The sequence below is a fragment of the Onychostoma macrolepis genome, chromosome 06 (genome assembly GCF_012432095.1).
Source record: "Onychostoma macrolepis isolate SWU-2019 chromosome 06, ASM1243209v1, whole genome shotgun sequence".
NCBI classification, from domain to species: domain Eukaryota; kingdom Metazoa; phylum Chordata; class Actinopteri; order Cypriniformes; family Cyprinidae; genus Onychostoma; species Onychostoma macrolepis.
In genome coordinates this window covers 27,569,106-27,593,544 of record NC_081160.1, presented here as the reverse complement: position 1 = coordinate 27,593,544, position 24,439 = coordinate 27,569,106, and the positions used below count along the sequence as shown (strand labels likewise).

The following is a 24,439-nucleotide window of genomic DNA, read 5'->3' as shown; positions in this document are numbered from 1 at the left end:
AGCATGTGTGGTGACACCCTGGTGAGGAGCACCAAGAAAATTGTGTCTTGCCTAGAGTCAAGCATGGTGGTGGTAGCTTCATGGTCTGGGGCTGCATGAGTGCTGCTGGTACTGGGGAGCTGCGGTTCATTGAGGGAAACATGGATTCCAACATGTACTGTGACATTCTGAAGCAGAACATAATGCCCTCCCTTAAACGGCAGCTTTCCAACATAATAACGACTCCAAACACACCGCCAAGATGACAACTGCCTTGCTGATGAAGCTGATGGAGTGGCCAAATATGTCTCCAGACCTGAACCCTACTGAACACATGTGGGGCATCCTCAAGCAGAAGGTGGAGAAGCACGTGTCTAACATCCAGCAGCTCCGTGAAGAGGATGCCAGCAATAACCTGCGCAGCTCTGGTGAATTCCAAGCCCAGGAGGATTAAGGCAGTGCTGGATAACAATGGTGCCCCTACAAAATATTGACACTTTGGACACAGTTTTGACATGTTCACTAGGGTGTGCTCATTTTTTATTGCCAGTTATTTGGACAATAATGGCTGTATGTTGAGTTATTTTTAGAGGACAGTAAATCTTTACTGCTATACAAGCTGCACATTGACTACTCTAAAATATATCCAAGTTTCATTTGTGTAGTATTGTCCCTTGAGAAGATATACTGAAATTGTTGCTGAAATGTGAGGGGTGTACACACTTTTGTGAGATACTGTATATATATACTAAATATATACAATATGACTTTTGCCTCAATAAACTCCTAATATGCTGCTTATTAATAGTTAGGAAGGTAGTTGTTAAGTTTAGGTATTGGGTAGGATTAGGGATGTAGAATATGGTCAAGCAGAATATGGGCTTTGTAAATATTTGTAAGCAACTAGTTAATAGTGAGAATTGATCCCTGTACTAAAGTGTTACCATCTCTCTCTCTCTCTCTCTGTGCCATAGTATTTCAACTACCTAGGTCTACAAGTTTGTTCAGATCACTAACACTGTCATTAAGTGTGACCTAGTAATAGTAATGCTTGCCTTAGAAACCACTACTAAATACGATTAAATGCCAAATCCACCACTGGTCATACAGAGGAGAGCATCACCTTTTGTTGTCTCTAAACAGTGAGTGACTAGAATACTTAACCCATTGGGACTCAGGATGTGCACCAATAATTAGTGATGTGTCCTTTCTGTACTGAGAGGTCAGTGCCCTCCCCTCCCCTGATCTAGAGGAGCTGGTGATTATAGCAGTGTGTGGGAGACAGATTTCACCAGGCCAGGCATGCGTCCCTGTCGGCCTCGCAACCTCGACCTACTGTCCCAAACAGGAATGTTAATTAGCAGCATCCACCAGAGGGGGTGACCATCCACTGACACACAGGACATCTACAGATAAACCAGTGTAGTCAGCAGAAATAGCAGCGCTGATATTTTAGGGGACATTAAATGAGTAGTTCACAAAACATTCAAATACATAATTAATATATAATAAAATGAAGTTATTATTATATTATATAAATATATAATTTATTTACCTTTGTTGTATCAGACTTTGCTGTGATTTTTCAGTACATGTAAATAATAACAGAATTTTTATTTGTTTTTCTATTTTATATATATATATATATATATATATATATATATATATATATATTTTTTTTTTAAATAATTTTTTTATGTTATATTTAATTTATATTATTTTAAATTAATTTATATTATAATTTTTTTTAATAGATTCAAATTCTATTTTTCAAGCCAAGTCCAGCTCTAGACTATAAGCTGTGAGTTTGCGCTTGATTGGAACCTGGTAAGACCATTGTGACCGGGGGGCAGAGTGGCACATACTTCATGCGTGTTTGCCTCTCTGTTTCCCGGGCCACACACACTCACACACATATACACACACATAAAGAGGGGATTTAGGATTTAGGGAGAGGCTCCTGGCTGGTTAAACTGTGATCCCCGCTCCTGTTAGTCTCACATGGATGCTTGTGATGCACACACATTTTTCACATGCTTTACCCCGAGTTTTAGACAGCAGATGCTTTAAGATCTAAGGGTCAGTCGTGCTTTCATTGTGACATCAAAATGAGAATCATACATTGACTCATTTCTGTGGTTTTGAGCTTGTAGTGAGTGTTTAATATTATCCGTTCATTATAGAATAAAATTTTATACTGTAATAACGTTAATTAGACTTGATTCTGATTTGTCAGTTTAATATTAAAATTAATACAGCAATGCAATAATGCAGTTTTTAGTGTAACAAATAAATGAGTATCATCTGCGAATAATGATCACCACCATTATTTGAGCAGACTACCACATTTATACACAAAAATGGATTAAATCTCAAATTAACTTTATTTCACATACTATTTTTAAAATACAGAAGGCAGTATATAGAGTATACTGTGCGTAAACTAGTGTACTAGTATTCCTTTCCAAATATAGCCTATGAATGGCCGAGGATGGGTGATACTGTGCCCTCTGCTGGCTGGATTTAGGCATTACAAATAAGCAAATCTAAAATCTTTTGCTCCAGCCCATGTCTACAAGTGTAACAAAAAATGTAAAAATTATATTGGTTATAAAAATAACATTCATATCAGATCACAAAATGAATACAAACTTAAAAGATAAACAAAACAGAACATTATAATGTGATACAAACATCTGTAACATGATTCTGAGCAGAATGTAAATATTAGGCTAAATATCCGATACCTTTAGATATACAAAACAAACTGCTATGTGAGAAAGCAGAGGATTGTTTGCACATGCAATCTGTTAAATATATAATTCAGTGTAAAAACTAGATGACAGGGTAAAATGTTCAGATACACAATCATGTGCACAATTCAAAATTTTGGGGTTGGTAAGATTTTTTTATGTTTTTGAAAGAAGTCTTTTATGCTCACCATGGCTGCATTTATTAGCAAAACAGCAATATTGTAAAATATTTTTACAATTTAAAATACCTGAATTGCTTTTACTATTTGAAAAACCTGTACTGACCCCAAACGTTTGAATGGTAGTTTTTATATAAATATTTGTCTGAATAACAATATATAAAACTATTTATAGAAGCTGGTGATTGTCAGTGATAAACGTGAAAAGTGATTTTTCTCATGGTAAAATACAGAATGCACAATGTATTCATGCACACAATCAACATGCATCTGACTGAGATATGGTAACATTGAAAAATTACTTAGAAAATGATTTTAAAAACCTGAAATGTCCCTCACAAAAAATCAACAGTGTTTGACACGATCAAGTTCATTATTTGTGCTTGCTAGCCGCTAGACGACAGCACCAGGTCTGGTTCTTTGCTGTTGTCTGAGTTGCTGCTGCGTCCGCAACCGGCCGCCGTTTGAACCAAGCGAGCAGCTCGGAGCGTGGCCGGTGAAGGCGGCGTGTCGGCGAGGCCTGGTTTCTTGGGTGGGATGGGAGGTGGGTTCCCTCTGTCGACTCTGGGAATAGTTGGAGACCTGATAGTGGGAGACAGCATCCCAGAGTGGGTCAGTGTGCGGTAATCTGTGCCAAAAGGGGAACTGTTGGGGGATGTTGGTTTGCTGGGACTTTGCGGAGTGCTGAGGCGATTCAGGGCTTGTGTGACAGTGCTGCAGGCCGCTTGTTTAGAAGAAACGCTGTCTGGTAGAGCCACATGGGCTGCACAGGGTGAGAGGTCACATGGAGAATTTGGAGGGGAAGAGACGGTCTGAGAATCTTGATCAAAGTTGCCTTGGAACTTGTGACGGGCTGCATGGAAGCGCTGGTTGATGCCAGCCTGGTACGCCGCTTGTATACTGGGCATGTCAAGTGAATGATTGCTGTTTGTAGGGCTGTGAGCTTGTGGATTGGTCTGAGAGCTCCCATTGGTTAACATGCCTTGCTTCTCAACATTCCAATCTTCCTCTGCAGGAACATGGTGTCCGTTCATTTGGGTCTTGTTTGAGTTCTCCTCTGCATTGTTCATCTCTCTCCTCAGTTGCTCTAATTCTTCCTGTACCGCTCTACAACGCGCTTCCTCCTTTCGTAATCTCAGCCCAAGCTGCTCCCGTTCAGTGTCAAACTCGGCCAGCAGCTCCTCTCGCCTCGCTTCCATTTGCATAGCCCGCTTCTTTTCCTCCTCGATCTCCACTCTCAGAGCCTGATTGGCCACTCGTTCACGATCGAGGCGATGGCTGAGTTCGCTGGCACGCTGGGACTCCTCATGTGCACGCGTGCCGGAGCGTTTGCATTCCCGACTCAGCACCGTCGTGAGCTGTTTATGCTGGACTCGCTGGTCTTCCAACTGATCGTGCAGTCGTTTGTTCTCTCTCTCCATTCGAGACGTCTTTGCCTTCTCAAACTCCAACTAAACACATGTATAAAAAAATACACAAATTAGTAGAAAATGCACTGATAGATTCATAGTTTTGCAAAAAGAAATTTTGTTTTGGTTTGGAAGTTTGGAGTTGTTTTTAAAGTCTTTTATACTCACAAAGGATGCATTTATTTGGTCAACAATAGAGTAAAATACTAACACTGTGAAATATTATTACAATGTAAAATACCTGTTTCGGTTTTAATATATTTAACAGTTATAAACCTTTCATATTAGCATCTGTCAAAGCTCATAAAGTGAAAATTTTGCACAAAAGTGTCACTTTCAAAAGTAATATCTCATGTTTTATGCAGGTTGAGACTGCTAATTTGACATTTTTCTTCCTAAATTATATTGCTGCTAGTTGTCAGAAGGATTTTAGAAAATATTTTATATTTTTCCTTGATATTTTATGTTATATTATGTTTATGTTAAAGAGCATGTTTTATTAAATATTTAAATGTCAAATAACTTTAACAATTAGCTCTTTTAATCATTGACATTTTCTGTGGGATCAACTGTATATCGCTTTTGTTGTAGTATGAAAAATATTTAGGATGATGCCTGCATATTTGCATGTTTAAATTTGTAAAATAAAAAAACTTGTTTTCATGTATTTGAGGTACTGTAGGGGAACAGGCTAGAATTTTTATCTTAATCAAAATTAGTCTTTGCTTTGTTAAAATAACAGAGCTAAGACTCATTTTGATTATGATAATAAAAATCCCTGTAGTAACTCAGATTAAGATCACATAATATTTTCAGTTCTTTGTACCTGCTGCAGGAGGCGCTCTCTCTCCTTCTCCAGAATGTAAGTGACATCATCTCCTTCTGCAGTATCCTCAGCATGCTTCCTCTTCTCCTCCTCCAGATCAGCAATGACCTGAAACCACCACAGAGGGGCGACAGAATGAGATAGAGATTAGCCTATAAACCAATCCAATCTCTCCTTGACCTGGTAAATCCAATTTAAATGATATGATGCTCACATCAGTATCGATGTCAGTGGCTTTCAACTGTTATGCAGTATAAACTCACCCTCCTGTGTCTGTTCTCAGCAGCTGCCAGCTGTTTCAGCATCTTCTCCTGCATCCTTCTGCAGTGTCCGACCACCAGCTTCAGCACCGTCAAAGGATCCGAGCGAGCCGTGGCCCCACAGACCCCCTCTTGTCTCTGGGAGGAACTTCCTTCGTCCCCCCTGGTCTGGCCGGAGCTCTGGAGGACCTCACTGTCTCTCTGCAGAGCCAGGAATGGGTCGCTCAGGTTGTATTTGCCATATCGCTCCCACATGTAGGAATCTCTACGCTGGGCCTGTAGCAAGACAGAGACAGATAGGGATTTATTGGACTATTTTAGATTGATTTCTGCACATTTCAGTTTAAACATTTAGTGTTTCAAATCCAATTTTCCATAATCTTTTGAGTTAATCCCCACTCACAACTGCTGCTTCTGTCTCTTTTTTTTCTTGACAAGAATTGCCTCTTTTCAGACGCGCACTTCGGCTCAGCGCCAGGCGCTAGATAAACGAGCGTGAAAAAACTACAGGTGACGAGGAGCTTCAACTGAACTGTAGTCAGATGAGATGTTGTCAGGCTATGTCAGTAAAAACAAATATTTATTTCCTGTCTGCCGTTATACTGTGCTCATAGCGCATGCTGTTCAACTGCACGCACAAATACGACGGCGCTTGCTGTAGCCTTTATCATTTCATATTAAAGCATGAGTGAAATTATACGAGCATGCATGTCAGATCTTCGTCACATTCAGCAGCAGCAGCTCTTAAAGTAATAGCAGCCAAATAACCTAATAACCAGCTGCTGTGATGTCTGTTAATCACAGAACAAAAGAGAAAAAGAGCAAATCAATAACTTTTGTAGCTTTAAGGATTCATCTATATTTAATTTAGAATTTAGTGTTTGATAAAGTTTATTCAATTTCTGTATATTTCCTACTTGCTGAAGGGAAAAGGTAAATATGACATTTATTATAATGGGTTTATGTGAAGATTGTTTTAAGTTCACTTAAATGAGAAGTTATTTTTTAAAGTCTAATAGTTTTTAAAATTGATAGCTCACAATTATACTGTAATGTTGAATGGTTATAGTCAATGGTTAAATATTAGGGGGAAAAAGTACAATTTCCTAGAGACATCAGTAGTATTGGTATCAGTGATATTGGCCTTCAGTCATAAAAAAGATGCCATTAAACAAATATGATAAATATACTGTCTTTATGTTGTTTCTACATTAATTTGAAGATTGAATGTGAAATTATTGCAATATCAAAGTATATTTAAAAACATTACCATCAGTTGGGATTAACTGTGATTAATCACGATTAATTTAAGAAAAAAAATGTGTGATTAATTAGTTATTTTTTTCTCTGCAAGACTCTGCAAGCCTTGTAGAGCGGTCTCTGCTTTTCTCTTTCACACAGACACACTCAGTATATACTTGCTTTCTAAACAGGAAATGAGATGATACAGAGCATATGACCCTGCCAAAAGCAACATAAACCATTCTCTTAGGCTGTGAATGTGTGTATGTGCGTGTGTGTGTGCGCATTCAGCTGCCGGTGTTTGTTGTTTTAAGTAAGAGGTCAAGCAAGGGGTGCATAAAATAGGGATGAAACAATCACTACAGTTTAGGTAGGGTCAATGCAGTCAACGGGACACCAAAAAAAGTTCCAGCTGGAGTAATTTAATACCTCCTGAAATGACTCTGAGCTAAAAGAGCTCATTTGACCCAGAAAAAAACAAAACACAAGGATAAGGAACCAAACGGAACTGCTGAACGGTGAAGAGAGAGTAGCTGATAGCTAAAGAGAGTCTTAAATTACAGCATTCAAATAGTGTCGACAACCTGAGACAAACAGCAAAAAAAATAAAAAAATAAAAAATTACCCAGGTTGCTAGGTTATGGCTGCATAAGGTATTCTGGGTGGTTGCTAAGGAGTTACTAGGGTGTTCTGAGCAGTGTGAGTTCTGAGTGTTGTGGGTGGTTACTTAAACTAACAAATGTACTTGATTGCAACTAAAGCGGTTGAAGCTTAAACTTGAAGAGAAAAGCGTGATGAAACACTCCACCTCATACAGGGTAGTTTGGAATGAGACGGCAGGTTTTATGAGTCCAGCTGAAAGCTGTAAGACTGGGAGCTTCTGAAAAATGACTAGACGTCTACGGGGAATAGAGGTATGAAAATGAATGTCAGGAGGAGGGTAAAGGCACACAGATGGACATACATCAAAACGTTTTGCCACACCTGTCAATAGAGGATGAAAATTTATTGATCATAAATAATCATTAGCAGCCACAAAACTGTATTTTCCATTATTACCCTATACACATTGATGTTGTTAAGACAACTCCCAAAAAAGCGAGTATATACTAGGGCTCACATTTTAAGCGATTCTCATTTTTATGAAACAATATAAGTCTAGCCTGTTTTCAGTTAATGAACGGAACATTGTAACGTGCCTCCCACCCAAAAAAAAAAAAAAAAAAGCAATAAGCTTTGATACTTTTTTTTAACTTTGTTATTTAACTTTATTATCATAAAAACTTAATTGAGTGTAATTCAAGCGCTTGTACACAAATCAGTAAATTTTAACCTTCAATATAATAGTAACGTAGTACCAACTGACTCTCATATTTATTTTACAACATTAGTTGGGAGATTTTTTTTCCTTTAGAAAATTTGGCATGTACTGTACCTGATAAATATCCAAAATAATCCAAATCGAATCAAATCGGAAATCGAATCGCAAGCTTGTGAATCTGAATTGAATCGTGAAATTTGTGTCAAAATCCAGCAGCCCTAGTATATACCATGTACATATACTATGTTGAAATGAAGAAGTCAAAGAAATGTGGATAGAATAGAGAGAAGGCTCGATGCTAAACTAACACAGAGATGCCTGATAGAATGACTGATACACCACAGGTTCTCCACTGCATTGTCAAATCTCTTGGCTCATCTTCTCTTTAGAGTGACGGATTCAAGTCGGAACATGCATGTCCATCTGGTGAGTGTGTGTGAGAGAGTATTTGCTGTTTAATGGATTACTCAATTCAGCAACATAGAACCTTGCCATTTGAGGCAGAACTAAGACTCTGCTTCTCCAGGAACTAGCCATGGTGAATGTGGTACATGAGTGTAAGTCAGTACGCTTTGACTCTTTGTGAACCTCTGTGGCACTGATGCTGGAGCAGATAAACGTGCTGTGCAGACGTGACACAATGAATGAGTGAATCTCTGAAGCAGAAGGGGTGGGAAAGAAAGAGGGTAAAAGCTGTGTTTTTGTCTAGAGGAGGCCTGCTGGAGGTGCTTAACAAGAATCTGAGGTTGATGGTGGGTGACATTACCACCAGTACTTTAATGAAAGATGTAAAAATGACACACAGCAGCTGTAATGATGAATGGAAGTTGTTCCATGCAACCTGTAACAAAAATGCATGCCTTGGGATTTGTGGGATTTCATAGTTGTCACTAAGGTATCCAAATGACAAACTGGAAATAAATAAGCATAAATAAGCATTCACTGGGTAAATTCCTCGTTCTGGGAAACATCCTGTGAATTATGGGAAAAAACTATAAATTAAGGGAAGGCATTTCTGAAGTATACATCTTTAAGATAGGCATCTAGGAGCTGTTACATAATGAGTAAAATATTTTTTATATTATATAACTGCTTTGATTTATATTTATACTAAGTCAGAAAAGAAAAGTGGGGGAAAGAAGGGTCAAATAGGGTTACAACATGATAGGTCAGACTATATATATATATATACACACACACAGTGGGTACGGAAAGTATTCAGACCCCCTTAAATTTTTCACTCTTTATTATATTGCAGCCATTTGCTAAAATCATTTAAGTTCATTTTTTTTCCCTCAATGTACACACAGCACCCCATATTGACAGAAAAACACAGAATTGTTGACATTTTTGCAGATTTATTAAAAAAGAAAAACTGAAATATCACATGGTCCTAAGTATTCAGACCCTTTGCTGTGACACTCATATATTTAACTCAGGTGCTATCCATTTCTTCTGATCATCCTTGAGATGGTTCTACACCTTCATTTGAGTCCAGCTGTGTTTGATTATACTGATTGGACTTGATTAGGAAAGCCACACACCTGTCTATATAAGACCTTACAGCTCACAGTGTATGTCAGAGCAAATGAGAATCATGAGGTCAAAGGAACTGCCTGAAGAGCTCAGAGACAGAATTGTGGCAAGGCACAGATCTGGCCAAGGTTACAAAAAAAATTCTGCTGCACTTAAGGTTCCTAAGAGCACAGTGGCCTCCATAATCCTTAAATGGAAGATGTTTGGGACGACCAGAACCCTTCCTAGAGCTGGCCGTCCAGCCAAACTGAGCTATCGGGGAGAAGAGCCTTGGCGAGAGAGGTAAAGAAGAACCCAAAGATCACTGTGGCTGAGCTCCAGAGATGCAGTCGGGAGATGGGAGAAAGTTGTAGAAAGTCAACCATCACTGCAGCCCTCCACCAGTCAGGGCTTTATGGCAGAGTGGCCCGACGGAAGCCTCTCCTCAGTGCAAGACACATGAAAGCCCGCATGGAGTTTGATAAAAAACACCTGAATAAGATTCTCTGGTCTGATGAGACCAAGATAGAACTTTTTGGCCTTAATTCTAAGCGGTATGTGTGGAGAAAACCAGGCACTGCTCATCACCTGTCCAATACAGTCCCAACAGTGAAGCATGGTGGTGGCAGCATCATGCTGTGGGGTGTTTTTCAGATGCAGGGACAGGACGACTGGTTGCAATCGAGGGAAAGATGAATGCGGCCAAGTACAGGGATATCCTGGACGAAAACCTTCTCCAGAGTGCTCAGGACCTCAGACTGGGCCGAAGGTTTACCTTCCAACAAGACAATGACCCTAAGCACACAGCTAAAATAACGAAGGAGTGGCTTCACAACAACTCCGTGACTGTTCTTGAATGGCCCAGCCAGAGCCCTGACTTAAACCCAATTGAGCATCTCTGGAGAGACCTAAAAATGGCTGTCCACCAACGTTTACCATCCAACCTGACAGAACTGGAGAGGATCTGCAAGGAGGAATGGCAGAGGATCCCCAAATCCAGGTGTGAAAAACTTGTTGCATCTTTCCCAAAAAGACTCATGGCTGTATTAGATCAAAAGGGTGCTTCTACTAAATACTGAGCAAAGGGTCTGAATACTTAGGACCATGTGATATTTCAGTTTTTCTTTTTAAATAAATCTGCACAAAATTCCAACCTATCATTTAAGTAAAAGATTTATTTTGTGCTCCGTGACCCATTTTTGTGTTTATTTTGATGTTTGTTTGGGATTGTTGTCCAGGTGGAAGATCCAAACTTGGCCCATTATAAGATTTCTAACAGAGGCAGTCAGGTTTTGATTTTTTTTATCTGTTGGTATTTGATAGAATCCATGATGCCATATCTGAACAAGATGTCAAGGACCTCCGGCAGAAAAACAGGCCCACAACATTAAAGATCCAGCAGTATGTTTAACCGTGGACATGGGGTACTTTTTTATCCCTGCCAAAAAGCTCTTTTTTTCAGTTTCATCTGACCATAGAAGCCATTGCCATTTGAAGTTCCAGATGTGTCTGACAACTGAATATGCTGGAGTTTGTTTCTGGATGAGCGAGGAGAATTTTCATTGAAACCCTCCCGAACAACATGTGGTGATGTAGGGGAAGTTTGATATATAGATTATTTTTTTTAGGTTTCTGACCCAAAGACTCAACTAATCTCTACAATTCTCCAGCTGTGATCCTTGGAGGACGATATAGACGCGTCCTCTTCCAGGCAGATTTTTAACATCTTTAGTTGATTGGAACCTCTTAATTATTACCCTGATGGCAATGCTTTAACTCTTTTCTTACAGCCACTTTCTATTTTGTGATGCTCAACCATCTTGTTCTGTACATCAGAACTATATATTCTTAGGTTTTACTCCTTGTGATGGATGATTTAAGAGAATTTGGCCTTTGTGTTCCTCGTATTTATAATCCTGTGGAACAGGAAGTCATGGCTGGACAATTACATGCTCCTAGTCACCCTGGTGTGCTAAAAAGTGTAAATATGAATTGGAATATACTTCAGAGATTTTCTCCCCACTTTCAATTGTTTTACTTCAATGATAGGTTAGAATTTTTTATTTTTTGAGTGAAAGATCAAAAGGATAAACAATGCAGCATTATTTTCACAGCCCTATATTTATCAAGGGTGCCAATATTAGTGGAGGGCACTGTGTGTGTGTGTGTATATATATATATATATACATATATACACACACACTTTTAATGATTGCATTTCTGCATGATTTAATTATGTAATATTATATAAAAAGTAATAAATATATTAATTAAATATCAATTATTTTTTTACTAATTAATATTCTTCCATTCTCCATTTGGTACAAAATTTAAGCTAAATGAAAAAGACTTAAAAGTATTGTGTACTAATTACTTGGTCATTTAAGCTCCAAATAGCCCAAATAAACAACAGCTGTATGTAAAAACCTTTAGTTTATCAAGTTAATGGATGTCTGCTTTCCATTCTATATTTATGATGCTTTCAATTGTGTGTGTGTGTGTGTTTAGGCTAATAGCTTGAGCAATTATGGGGGCCTTGGGAAGATTAACCTTACTAATGACTTAAGATAAGTCAGCCAGTCTGGTGCCTTCAAACAATCTGTGTGTGTGTGTGTGTGTTAGTCTATCTGATAGATAAAGATACCATAAAGAGTATCTTCACTGAGAACATTAGAGAGACCAGGGATAAAATAGTGAGATACTGTTGGTATCTGCTACCTGCACTCTCAAAATCATCCATACTAGCCCCTCATTTGACAGTAAAATATATAAAGCTATTTTTGATAATATATTTACTCGCTGAACACCTGGAAGGCATTCTTCCTGGAACTCAACGTCTATTTACTTGTTAGTCATGAAATGTTTTCAAGTTTTCCCACAAAAGTCAACAGCTGCTAAGGGGCAGAAATAAGCATGGAAATGATTATTTGAGCAAGATACCATTTAGTTCCCCTCTTTTTTCAGAGAAAGCACCACAAGCAAATAATGAATAGTGTTTTTATGTACGATTAGCATGGCTAATGAAGTTATACAGAGATTAGGAGCTACTGTGAACGCGACTTCTGCCCTCCTGTTGATTTTCCCCTTTACGTTTGAGCAAATGCATAAGGGTAATTTATAATGTGTATGTGTGTGAAAGAGTCAAAGCAGAAAAGTCATGCCATAATGACCTCATTCAAAGCAGGCAATGAGTGACAGAGATTGTAATCCCAGCATGCCAGAACATCGCCCCTAAAAACCACAGAGAGTTTTAGAAGAAATATGCAGTTGTGTTAAATATATGCTATCTACTTAAGAAGTCGCTTAAAAGTGATTCAGAAGAATAGTTAATACCCCAAATGTACTGTTTGTGATGTTCACATAGCCTCAGTCCAATGCTTTCAAGAACAGGAATGCAGCAGATAATATCTGTTCAGCCTTCCATAGAGATTTACCACAAAAAACATGATCTGAGAGCACAGATGCTGAATTTTATTACCATGCTGACATGATCAGATGAACAGACGGCACTGCAATAAAGTTTAAAGCTGATACTAGACAAAAGGAAATGTGCGTAATAATGTCTGACATGTTTGTGTGTGGCTTTGCAGAGAACAAACAACATTCAAAGGCTTGACCAAGGGCCCAGAGTACTGGCGTTTGTACGGACGCAAATCATATGCTCAAAAACGGAAGTTGTCTTGCTCACTGTCTGGCTGATTCTGAGTCATTCCTACATTGCCAAATCATTATCTCAGTAACTGAGATTACTAATATATATATATATATATATATATATATATATATATGTGTGTGTGTGTGTATATTTTAATATTCATATTATTTTATACATTTTTTATATTTTAGAATATATATCATTTTAACAACTTAATTTATTAGTGCATTAAATGTGCATACTTATTGTGACTGAAATATGATTTAGAGGGCTAAAATAAGAATTTAACATTTTTGAACTGCACCATTATAATGGTGCTGAATGATTGCTATATATTTACATAGCACTCTAAAATGCTTTAAAAATAAAAAATAAAAAATTTGATTGATCATCCTGAGTTTAGTTCAGCCTGCTGGATCTGAGGCTGCGTTTGGAAGCCTAGTGTCCACCAGAAGTGTGGGATGAGGCCCAGCAACAGCACTGGAATGTAGTAGGAGACTCACAGAAAAAATAAATAAATACAAATTCAGCAGAAAAGAGTTTGATGAAAAAGCAAAGTAAATGAGATCCAATCAACTCTAATTAAACCCTGATGAATGCTGTTGAAAATAATGTGAGAATGCAGTTGAACTGGGAACAGGAAGTACAACAAACCAAGTTTTTCCATTGGTATTTAGTTAAGTGTAGGTTCTTGGCAGCTATTCCAAAAATTCAAAAAATGATGAATTCTGCATCATTCGAAACCAACGACATCGTTTGTAGTGTGAGGACAAGTTTTACGAAAGCTAAAGTTGTTTTTATATATAAATGTATAGCCTTTACAAGTCTTAAAATGAGTTTTGTCGTAGATGAACTGTACACTGAGGTTTCTTAGTGTTTAATATACTAGTTTTTAATGTGTTAACGTGCACAATTGAGCTCTGAACCAGACAGACATCTGGCTTTCATTGAGTGATACAGCTATAATGTGCAAAGAGTTAAATGTATTTGATGGCAAACTACTGACTTTCAATTACACAATTATTGAAGCATACTATTATTGAAGAATTGACTTATTTGTACTGATATAATTTCTCATAAACAAGCAAAACCTCACCAGTAAAACTATGAGAACCAGAGATGGACTGAAAATTAAATGTATTTAAATGAATTATATTAATATTAGAATAATTACAATTGAATAGAATTAATTAATATTTTAAATAGGGATATATATATATATATATATATATTATTATTATTTTTTTTCATATTCTACATCAAACTTTGTAAAAAGAAAAAAAGAAACTAAATACAACAATACTAATTGATTGCAGACAGCAACAGCAACAGCGCTGTGCATAGCTGAACATCTAAACATCTTGAATGGATAAATTAGCCCAGATGCTCCTGAATAAATTGTACATGACAAAGGAATGATTTTCTTTTTTTATCAAGTTCACTACTGGCCCACCATGCCTATTTTCTTTCTGTTCCTCACACAAAACTGTCATATAGCTTGAGAAGACTCAAGATATGTAGTGCACTTTTAGGGTTCATTTATAGTGTTTTTGATCCAAATTAAGGGCTGTATGAAGATTCTCCAAAAATTCCACAGAAAAAAATAACACCATATGGGTTTGGAATGAGTAAATAATGACAGAACATTCATTTGGTGAACTGTTCCTTTAAGAGCCAAGAGCAGCACGATTTGCCCCGTATTGTCATAGACTGCTGCTTACAAAGAAACTATAAAAACATTCTTATCCATTGACGGGACTGGACTAACCTTGAGTGCCTGTATGACAAAGTCTCTGGCCTCCAGCTCTCCTTCAAGAACACTGAAGAGCAGCAGCACATCTCTCTTACTCAGAGCCTCCACATTCAGCCTCGACTCCTGAAAAAACAACAAAACCGAGCAAATGAGTGGGCGACTAAATACGAAATAGAACTCAAATGCAATCGGAGATTCTAATGGCTGTTTTCAGCAAACGATACACTACATTAGGACAAAGTCTATACTAAATTGTTTGGAAAACATGCAGTCAGGCAACAATCTCCATGTCTACAAATCTTCTCCCTTCCTTTCCATCTGCAGACCAAATGACTGCAGTCTGTTGTTTTCTCTCCATGTGCTTGTCTTGATTATACAGTGTGCAGCTTATTCAGTGCATGGTATAATAAAATAAACAATACAAACCCACAGTAAATAGATGAACTATATCATTTTTCTTTAGGTTTCCAGTATGGATGCAGAATGCAAATATTTTCAGTTACCAATGCCATTAAACAACAATACCACTTGCAGGCATATTTGACACACACGCACATGCATGCACACTACATTCAAAAGTTTGGGGTCAGTACAATTTTTGTAAGGCATTTAATGCATCCTTGCTGAATAAAGTGTTCACAAAATCTTACTGACCCCAAATATTTAAATGGTAGTGTAATTACTTTAGAAGTACATTTTAGGTTACTTTAAAAAACACTTTTTATATTGTATATTTATATTGTTTATATCAACAAAAAAAGAAAAGAAAAGTTTTTGCCATGTTCTTAGCATCAAGAAACAAGCCGTAAAATGTATCTCACAATTTTGCCTTTTTTTCTCAGAATTGTGAGATAAAAAGTCTTATAGTTTATATTTCACAACTGTGACATTTTTTCTTAGAATTGCGAGTTTATAGTTTGTGATTCTGACTTTATAGCACACAACTGCAAGTTATGTCAGAATTTCCCCCCTCAGAAAATTTCCCCTTCAAAAAATTGTATGAAGTCAGAACTGCGAAAAAATAGAAAAGAAGAAGTCAGAATTGTGTGTTTTTATCTTGCAATCCTGACTTCATTTCACGCAATTCTGTGGAAAAAAACGGAAAAAAGAATAAAAGAATATCTTGCAAGAGATGAAAATTCACAATTGATTTTTAAAATTTTATTCAGTGATGGAAACAGGCTTCCATAATAAACAGACTTTCTTTGATAGTTGAAAAATTACATACCAATCGGGCCATGATTAAATGAATTTTTGCTTTACTCCTTTATAACTAAGTGCACTAAATCGACAGACTGAATTAAACCCATCTTTATCTTTGAGCGGTTTGTTAGCAGCCATTACACTTCATCAAAAGCAATTTATTTTAAGCCAGTCCTCCTGGAGTAATCAAAGGGTTAACAAGCTTGTCCGAGAACATAATGGCTATAGATCACAGCTGTGATCTCAGAAAAACTCCCATTCCCATGTTGTGTTTCTTTCTGTGCAGTTCACAGGAAAAGAAAAAAGCAGGTCACTTTTTCCATTTTACTCTTATGAGTCAAAGCATCTGTCACACATCAAAGCTAAAGCAGCATTCCACGACTTTTCTATTGATAGACAGCTAGAGAAAGAAACTTCTTGTTGGAAGACTGAAATTCCTTCCTGAGCTCTCGCTTCTAAATACTCAGTAATTGTGCATGGATAACCTTGAAAGTATCGAATTTCACTTTCCCATATAGCTGCGCACACCATAAATGCTTTGACCCTGTGCTGCAAGCTTCAACTGAAATAATCTTATGAAACTCAATCTAGATTTCTTCCTTCTGACCCCACTTTGCTTTTAATGGTGCTTCATGTCGAGATTTGTGTGGTTAGCCAAAGTTTCCACATCATGAAGTCACGAAGGAGTCTCATAGAGTGTTACATAATATGCCAGAGACGGAAGAAGTCCAGCTACTGTGCTCCAGCTGAAATTTGGAAGCTTGACTTCCACGTCAGAGTTGCCATAAATCGCATTACTGTATTTTGCAGTGCATGAATTCAAATTCTCCTTTTCATCCGTGTTGTGCAACCTTTAGTCGAATTTGTGCTTGTAAATAGCCGTCACATGTCTTTTGATGTATTGTGCACTGATGGGAACTGCGTACTAGATCTGAGGCCGTGAGTATGCAAGAAAGCTTTCATGGTTTGTGGTTTACCCGTTCAAACATTGCTAATTTGAAGTGTGTTCCAAAGCAAAGCCATACTTTATAGACGCGCTAATTTCACAACTTCACTTTGCCTTTTATAAAACCCAAAGAAAATGATATCATGCATCAGTAAGTGCTTTCAACTAACGAATAGTTATATAGATCACATGTGAAAAATACAAAAGATACACTTGCTTTTTTTTTTTTTTTAGCAAGCGAGTGTCTCTTTACTAAAACTTGTGATTTAGAATGAAACATTATAGGAAAAGGTGATAAAAAGAGTCAAAACATTCTTAGAGATCATTATCCATCTACAAAACCTTTCTTTCATGTGCACTTGAGGATTAGCCGATAGTGTTCTTCATGGTTGACTAATTTGGCATTTCCTTTTTAATGGTGCCCATGCCTTTCTGAATTAAAGGGTGCTACACTATTCAACATCGGCCCGAATGCTTCTTAAATTACCCAGCATTTCTCCCTGGAGCTAGACTGAAGCAGTCAGTGTTTGAGTCCAAGCTCACCCAACATGTCAGAGGGTAATTAATTTAATCCTCAAGCTGCTTGTGAGCTACAAAACAGATGGCCCAATGTCAACTGCCTGTTGATGTGATCAGCTGCACAAACTTCATAAAGTGTTTTAACCATTTAAGCAGTTAAAAATAGCATTCTAATAGATTTTGTTTTATTGTTGTGCATATTTCAAAATCATATTTTTTCAGGTTCAAAGAACTAAAAAAAATGTTTAAATTAAAAAATTTTTTCCCCAAATAGGATTGTGAAAATGTAAAAAAATAAATAAATACGAGACCATTTTCTGAGACCTAATTTAGTTATATAATATAGTATAAAATGATATAATACAATACATGATGTGATCAAAAGTTCCTTTTTTCCCCCGTTGACTTTCTGTGATGTTATGCATCCAAACCTAATGTTACTGCAGTTTTGGGCATCATATGCGTGCAGCATTTTTGGGCTCATTAGAGTTCGGAACGCGTAATATGCATGATGCCCAAAAATGATGAACGCCTATTGATGCAAAAATGCTACCTAGGTAGACAGCATACTACGTTTCGAGACACAGCATCTGGCTATCTGGTAAAATTTTACATTTATGCAGACCTCACACAAAGCAAAAAGCAGTAAAATAAGACTGTTTACTTTAAAAAGCGATGTCTCGGGAAGTTTTCTTTTTTTCTTTTACATATACTTCTCATATAACAAACTCCGTGTAGGAAGGTCTTGTGTACTGGCTTAAGTTGCTATCAGAACTGTTGGCTACTTAAAACTAATTAGCATTAAGTATTCAAACTATTCATACAATCCTAGAAAAAAAAAAAAGAAAGAAAAAAAAACTTTTTCTGCTCTCGTGCTCGTTTTCTTCTACTTTCTTTCTTTATAAGTATTAAGCGATATGTTATAAAGATAACGTTCTCACCGTTGTGGGTGCCATGCCAGGTTTGATCAGTTTCCAATATCGCTCATCGAGCAGCACCGTTGTTGAAGATCGGCTTCACCGAAGTTCATCTGTGTGAAGCAACGCAAACAGACATCTTACATAGCCAATAGGGTGTAAGCGTTTTAGCTCAATAGACCAATTAGAAACGAGACGCAGGGACAGGAGGCGGGACGTAACAGGAAAAGTTTATAAAATGGGATTCTTTGTGCAGCGGTGAGACTTTAAAGCACTCTTCCAAACACGTCTTAATCACGACATATTTGGACGGGTTTCTGTGAAAACAAAGTTTTTATGGTATCAAGGTCGAGTTAGACAGAGAACCACTCTAAAACTCATCCTAAATGTTGATGTAGACGGGTTAGTTAAATTTGACGAAATGCACGTGTGCCACCTAGCGGTGTCCTATTGTAATTCTAAGCACACAGAAGAGCAGCCCCAAAAAGTTTTTGAACATTCATCATGTCAGAGTTTAAAATAGATAAATGTCTTTAACAAAATATCAAGCTGGGTAGCATTTTATTTAAAGAAAAATAAAGCAGAACGTTTCACAAAAATAAGTGTGTTAGATTTTAAATGGCAAAACAATATATTTATTTAAAGGCTTGGTTGGGTATTTTATCTAATCCATGTAATGGAAAATTAAATGTGGAATAAATAAAATAATAAATTAAGCTGTGCGAGGAAAATGTGAGACAAATGAAACAAGCTGACAGAAAAATCCTTCATTAAAAATGTTATATTACAAATTTCATTCATCTGATAAATACAGGCATTTCACAAAGCATTGTACAAAAAACACAATTCATCATCACAATCCTTTCTAGCAACATACAATGACAAATCTGGGCACAATTAAAACCAAACATAGTGTCATTCCCAATATCCAAGACAAATACAATTTAATGTGCATCTTAAAACCAGAGCGTCTGTATGGACACACATTGAATAAGGCGCTGTTGACAGGAATTTTTCAGACTGGATCCCTTCTTACAGGTTTTATCGGTTTTCAGGTTTAAAGTTGAATATTCTGTTACTGTGCTTTTGTTATTCAAGTCTTCTCAAAGTAAATATGACAGTGAAATAGCACCAGTTTGTTGTGATTCAACTCTGTTACAAATACTCACACACAAAGGTAAGAATAATTTACTTAAACATATTTGTACTGTACAAAAGCATCTGACATGTACAATAAGACAAAATCATACCTGAAAACAACAAATGTACAATCCAGAGACATTGGGCCAAGACGTGGGATTGTAAAACCACATGATAATATTAGTTCTGTTTAGACAGCACTGTTGTGATACGTACATTATTCAAAGATTTCTTCTGAGCACCGATACTCCTAGTTAAATCCAGTCGCAGTCAGAATTCCAAATCACTGATTCATAATGCCTTCCATTTGGTATAAGTCACTATTGTGCGATTTTTTTTATAGGTAGTCGGGTCATTTTCTGTTCCAGCTGAATTTATTTAATTTATTTTCTTGAGGAGGTGCAGTTTTGGGCTTTAGCCCCAATATTGTATAAAGTTTTTAGATATTAATTATTAAAAAAAAAATGTTGTAGTGCAGTTGGGGTGCTGTAGTCACTAGGTCAAGGTCAGTGACATCAGAGGACACACACACACACACACACACACACACACACACACATACACTTGCTGCCTTTTCAAGGCTTGGAATCTTTCAGCATGTTTATGCGAGCGAAGATCTTGAGGGCGGGTCCTAATTTAATATTCATGGCACTCATTAGGTGATCTTCCTTCAGTAGCAGCATGGCCTGTCCATCAATCTCCTGAGCACGAAACTCATCTGCAATCTCCTGGCAACCTAATTGTGTCACAAAAATTTGCACCATTAAACAGCATATTTGTAAATAAATTTGAAGTCATTTATTGTTGTAGAAAACCTGATTTTCATCATAACTTTCCATTTATTTCTTTTTTTCCCTCCATTATTATATTATATTGTAATATTTAATGACAGAATATCACATCAAGTGCATGTGTATACACTACTGTTCTAAAGATCAAAAAACAAAAAAGAAAAGTTTTTATAAGGGGTCTCTCATGCTCACCAGGGCTGCATTTATCTGATTAAAAATACAGTAAAAACAGTTTCTGTTTTTTATGCAGACCTACACTCTCGGTAATGTGTGGTCTGCTTTGGTTTTTAAACACAGTTGTTTGTCGTTCCTTGGTTTTTTGTTTTTTTTCTATGCCCTTCAACAGACATCAATACGTTTATTTATTCTGCTTTTCTTTTAAAAGAACTATGCATCTAGGTGGACTGGTATCTAGGATACATTCTAATGTTTACATGTCACTGGCAGTATGGTATTGCTTTTGTTTCTCTTCACTTAGACAGAATTTTGGCATTGCGAACACACAATGCATGTTCTGAATATCTTATCATGGGTTAGTGAATGGGAATGTGAATGGCTTAAATTCTCCTATTAAGCGTACCTGGATATTATAATATTTGCACCGTAAATCGATTTCCTGTACCCTGATACAAGAGTCTCATTTAAAACAATGCGATGTGGCACGTTTTCAAAACAAGTATTACAAACTGGCAGCCTTCTCTTGTGCTCGTAATAAAACTAAGGGGGTGCTTATCTTAGTCGATAGGAAGTTACATTTAACTATTGAACATACCAGGAATGATGATGAAGGCAGATTTGTTTTTGTACGCTGTAAAATACATAATGACAGGTTAGCACTGGTCTCCATTTACTGCCCGAATGAGACAGACAGTGCATTTTTCACAAATATTTCCAATATATTACTTGAGCAGATTGATTGGAGGTGATTTTAATGCTGTTTTAAATACTGCACTGGATAAATCTCACCCTGATACTACAGCTAACCCATCCTCTAAGTTATTGAATAAATGTATCACTGAACTTAATGTAATCGATCTTTGGAGAATCCAGAATACTACATCTAAGGACTTTTTTTTTTTTCTTCTAAAAAGGGTGGAACGTCTGATGGGAGGACCTTTCACATTTTGTAACATCACACCCTTATGGCACAACTTTAATTTTTTATGTTGAAATCGGCCATTTGTCCAGCCCTCTTGGTCTACATTGGGCAGAAACACATGCGGTGACTTATATGATAACCAGGGACTCTGCTCACTTCAAGAATTAAGAACTAAGTTTTGTTTACCAGCATCATCATATTTTGTCTTTTTTCAGTTACGTTCTGCTCTCAAGGCCTATGGAGTTCCCTGGGCATCCCCTATTTCCTCTCATCCTATATGGGATTGGATCGCACCACCTTCTGGTCAGCCATCTGTTTCTTTAATATATAATAAACTTAATGATCACACTGCAAAGTCTCTTTCTATTAAATCTATCTGGAATCGTGAATTAACAGATTTTGATTTATCGGTCGACTGGGAGAGGGTGTGGTCTAATCTAATCTTAACTTCTAAAAATTTGGCTCATCGTCTTATCCATTTCAAAGTCATCCATAGAGCATACATAACTCCTTACGAGAGGTTTAAAATGAAACTGCAATCGAAATATAACTGTCATATAAAACAGTATCAGCAGGTACTTCTCTCCACATGTTTGGGGAATGTTCAATTGTTGTCAATCTATGGACTCATGTGAACTCTGTTTTGTCCTTTTTACTACCAATTGAAATTGTTGATGGTGTGTCTGTTGCTCCCCCCTCCCTGTTGTTTGTTTGAGTGGATGTTGTTTTGTTGATTTGGGTAAAATAAAAAGTTGATCACAAAAAACAAAATACAGTAAAAACAGCAATATTGTGAAATATTATTACAGTTTAAAATAACTATTTTCTGTTTTAATATATTTTAAAATGTAATTTATTCCTGTGATGCAAAGCTGAATTTACAGCATCACTACTCAAGTCTTCAGTGTCACATGATCCTTCAGAAATCATTCTAATATGCTGAATTTCTGCTCAAGAAACATTTCCTATCATTATCAATGTTGAAAACAATGTGCTGCTTAATATTTTTACGGAAACCATGACACTTTTTTTTTTTTTTTTCTTTGATGAAAAGCCCAAACATCAGCATTTATTTGAAACTAATCTTCTTCTTTTTTTTACTGTCACTTTTGATAAATTGAATGTATCCCTGTTTCCTAAAGAAAAATTAGCAGTAATATCTTTAGAGCACTTGGAATATAGTACAAAATATACATATACCCAAATGATACGAGCAAATTACCTGGCAAAGAGCGAATGAACTCAAACACCTCCTGCACATTCCATTTGGTGGGGTCAATTGGCAGGAAGTGCTGACTGAGGAGAGGAAGCTCTTCGGGATCATTAGCAACGACCCCACCTTGAGAAACGATTGGGCCAGAACTGGCTGCAGAGAGTGGGGAAGTTGCTTCCTCATAGCTGGAGATATCCGAGCAGGGGCTGGACTCTCCTTGACTAGGCTGAGATCGGAGCGGTGAGGATATAGATTCTCCCTGAGATTGCTGAGACACAGAGAACCGCTGTCGGATAAAACAAGAGACTATATGAGGATGATTTACTTTATATACTGTATTTATACAAAAACATTGTGGGATGAACCACTACCACATTGTATTGAAGTAGCTGTTCACCTGCTTTTTGGCCTCCCTGCCCCTGGGACTATGAGAGCTCCTCCTTCTCCACTGATTTATCTGATTGGTTTTTTTAGTTCTGTCGGGGTGGAACAGACCAACCCGCTTCGTGCAACTTACACTGTATCTGTTCAAGAGTGTTATACATTACCATACAGACAAAATATTGCACGTCACAAAAAAAAAAAAAAAAAATATATATATATATATATATATATATACAGCTTTGTTTAATCATTAATTTCTAGATATTTTCATTTGTGAAATGTTTTGGAATCTCTAACCTTTTAGCACAGACCATGGAACAGAAGCGTTTTGAACGTTTGAACTTGTAGGCAAAATCGACCCATCCACAGAGCTCACATGTGAGCTTGGGCTCCTCCGGTTCCTCCTGAGTCCTCGTGTCTGATGAAAAATGATAAAATAGTAAGTATTCAGTTAAATATTAAGTTACGTTTTATTTATGATTAGCTGAAACAGTGTTTGTGTGTAATCATAGGAATGGTGAGGCATTATGCTGCACCTTGATTACACAAAGTTTCAATGGTAAAGTTCACAAACAGGAAATTCCATATCTTATCATCTCTTATCACTAATGCATAACAACGCTCCCTTCTTCATAACAATGCAGGTTTCCAATCTTTCAAAACTGAAAAAGCCTGACACTTAAAAAGGTCATGCATCTTAGAAAAACAGTATTTGTTTGGATCTTCTAAATTAAATGTCTACCTTGTTGTCCAGTCTCCTCCATGTCTGAGTTTGTGGCACTGAGGGAATTACTGCTGGCCGTTTTCTCTGGATCTGAGGGAAGCTGCGTGTCTGGTTTCTTGGGGCTGTCTGCCTGCACCGGAGGTCTCTCCACCTGACAATAAAATATACAAACGTAATGATGTCAGGCTGATCACTGGAACACTGCAGACCCTTGTTTTAGGTTGGAATAAGCAGATCAACAGACAATATTTTTTTCTACAGTTTAGTCTGATGTTCAGTGTTGCAAATCATGTCAACTCACCAACATACAATCAAATACATGATGTACAAAACAAATAAAAGTCATTCATTAATGAATAAATGAATAATAATAATACAATGATGATGATGATTTTTGTGTAATAACATAATAATAACAATTTTGGAACAACAACAATAATTATTAACAACAACAACAATTCATTTTCAGTTTAAATTTGTATTACTTTTTATAATTCTTTGAAATAATAATAATAATAAAAGTTTTACTGTTGTAGTGTTGCATTAAAATGATTATGAATAATAATAATTTTAGAACAACAACAATTCGTATTAACAATAATACCAGAAAA

The 24,439-nt window shown here is 36.9% G+C and overlaps 2 protein-coding genes across 5 annotated transcripts in view; both read right to left on the bottom strand.

Annotated features, from left to right (window-relative positions):
- Positions 1-2,119: 2,119 nt before the first annotated feature.
- Positions 2,120-18,601, bottom strand: cttnbp2nla (CTTNBP2 N-terminal like a). The gene is made up of 5 exons (XM_058777798.1): positions 18,502-18,601; positions 14,908-15,015; positions 5,410-5,682; positions 5,147-5,254; positions 2,120-4,362 (listed from the first exon to the last, which is right to left on the bottom strand). Exons 1-5 carry the CDS (start codon positions 18,514-18,516, stop codon positions 3,298-3,300), a joined length of 1,569 nt encoding a protein of 522 aa, XP_058633781.1. The 5' UTR covers positions 18,517-18,601; the 3' UTR covers positions 2,120-3,297.
- A 420-nt stretch (positions 18,602-19,021) lies between these two features.
- Positions 19,022-24,439, bottom strand: part of phc2b (polyhomeotic homolog 2b (Drosophila)) — a 28,381-nt gene continuing 22,963 nt past the window's right edge. For all 4 annotated transcript variants that reach the window (XM_058780312.1, XM_058780311.1, XM_058780310.1 and 1 more), the window contains 5 exons: positions 23,847-23,979; positions 23,402-23,522; positions 23,118-23,244; positions 22,730-23,006; positions 19,022-20,353 (listed from right to left, as the gene is read on the bottom strand). In XM_058780312.1, coding sequence (XP_058636295.1) covers positions 20,193-20,353; positions 22,730-23,006; positions 23,118-23,244; positions 23,402-23,522; positions 23,847-23,979 — 819 coding nt within the window. In that variant the 3' untranslated portion in view covers positions 19,022-20,192. The remainder of the gene's footprint in view (positions 20,354-22,729; positions 23,007-23,117; positions 23,245-23,401; positions 23,523-23,846; positions 23,980-24,439) is intronic.

Coding starts and splice junctions, on each gene's coding strand:
- cttnbp2nla (XM_058777798.1), bottom strand. Junction 5,683..14,907: donor TTGTCATACAGGCACTCAAG/GTTAGTCCAGTC, acceptor GTCTTGCTACAG/GCCCAGCGTAGAGATTCCTA. Junction 5,255..5,409: donor CTGAGAACAGACACAGGAGG/GTGAGTTTATAC, acceptor TGGTGGTTTCAG/GTCATTGCTGATCTGGAGGA.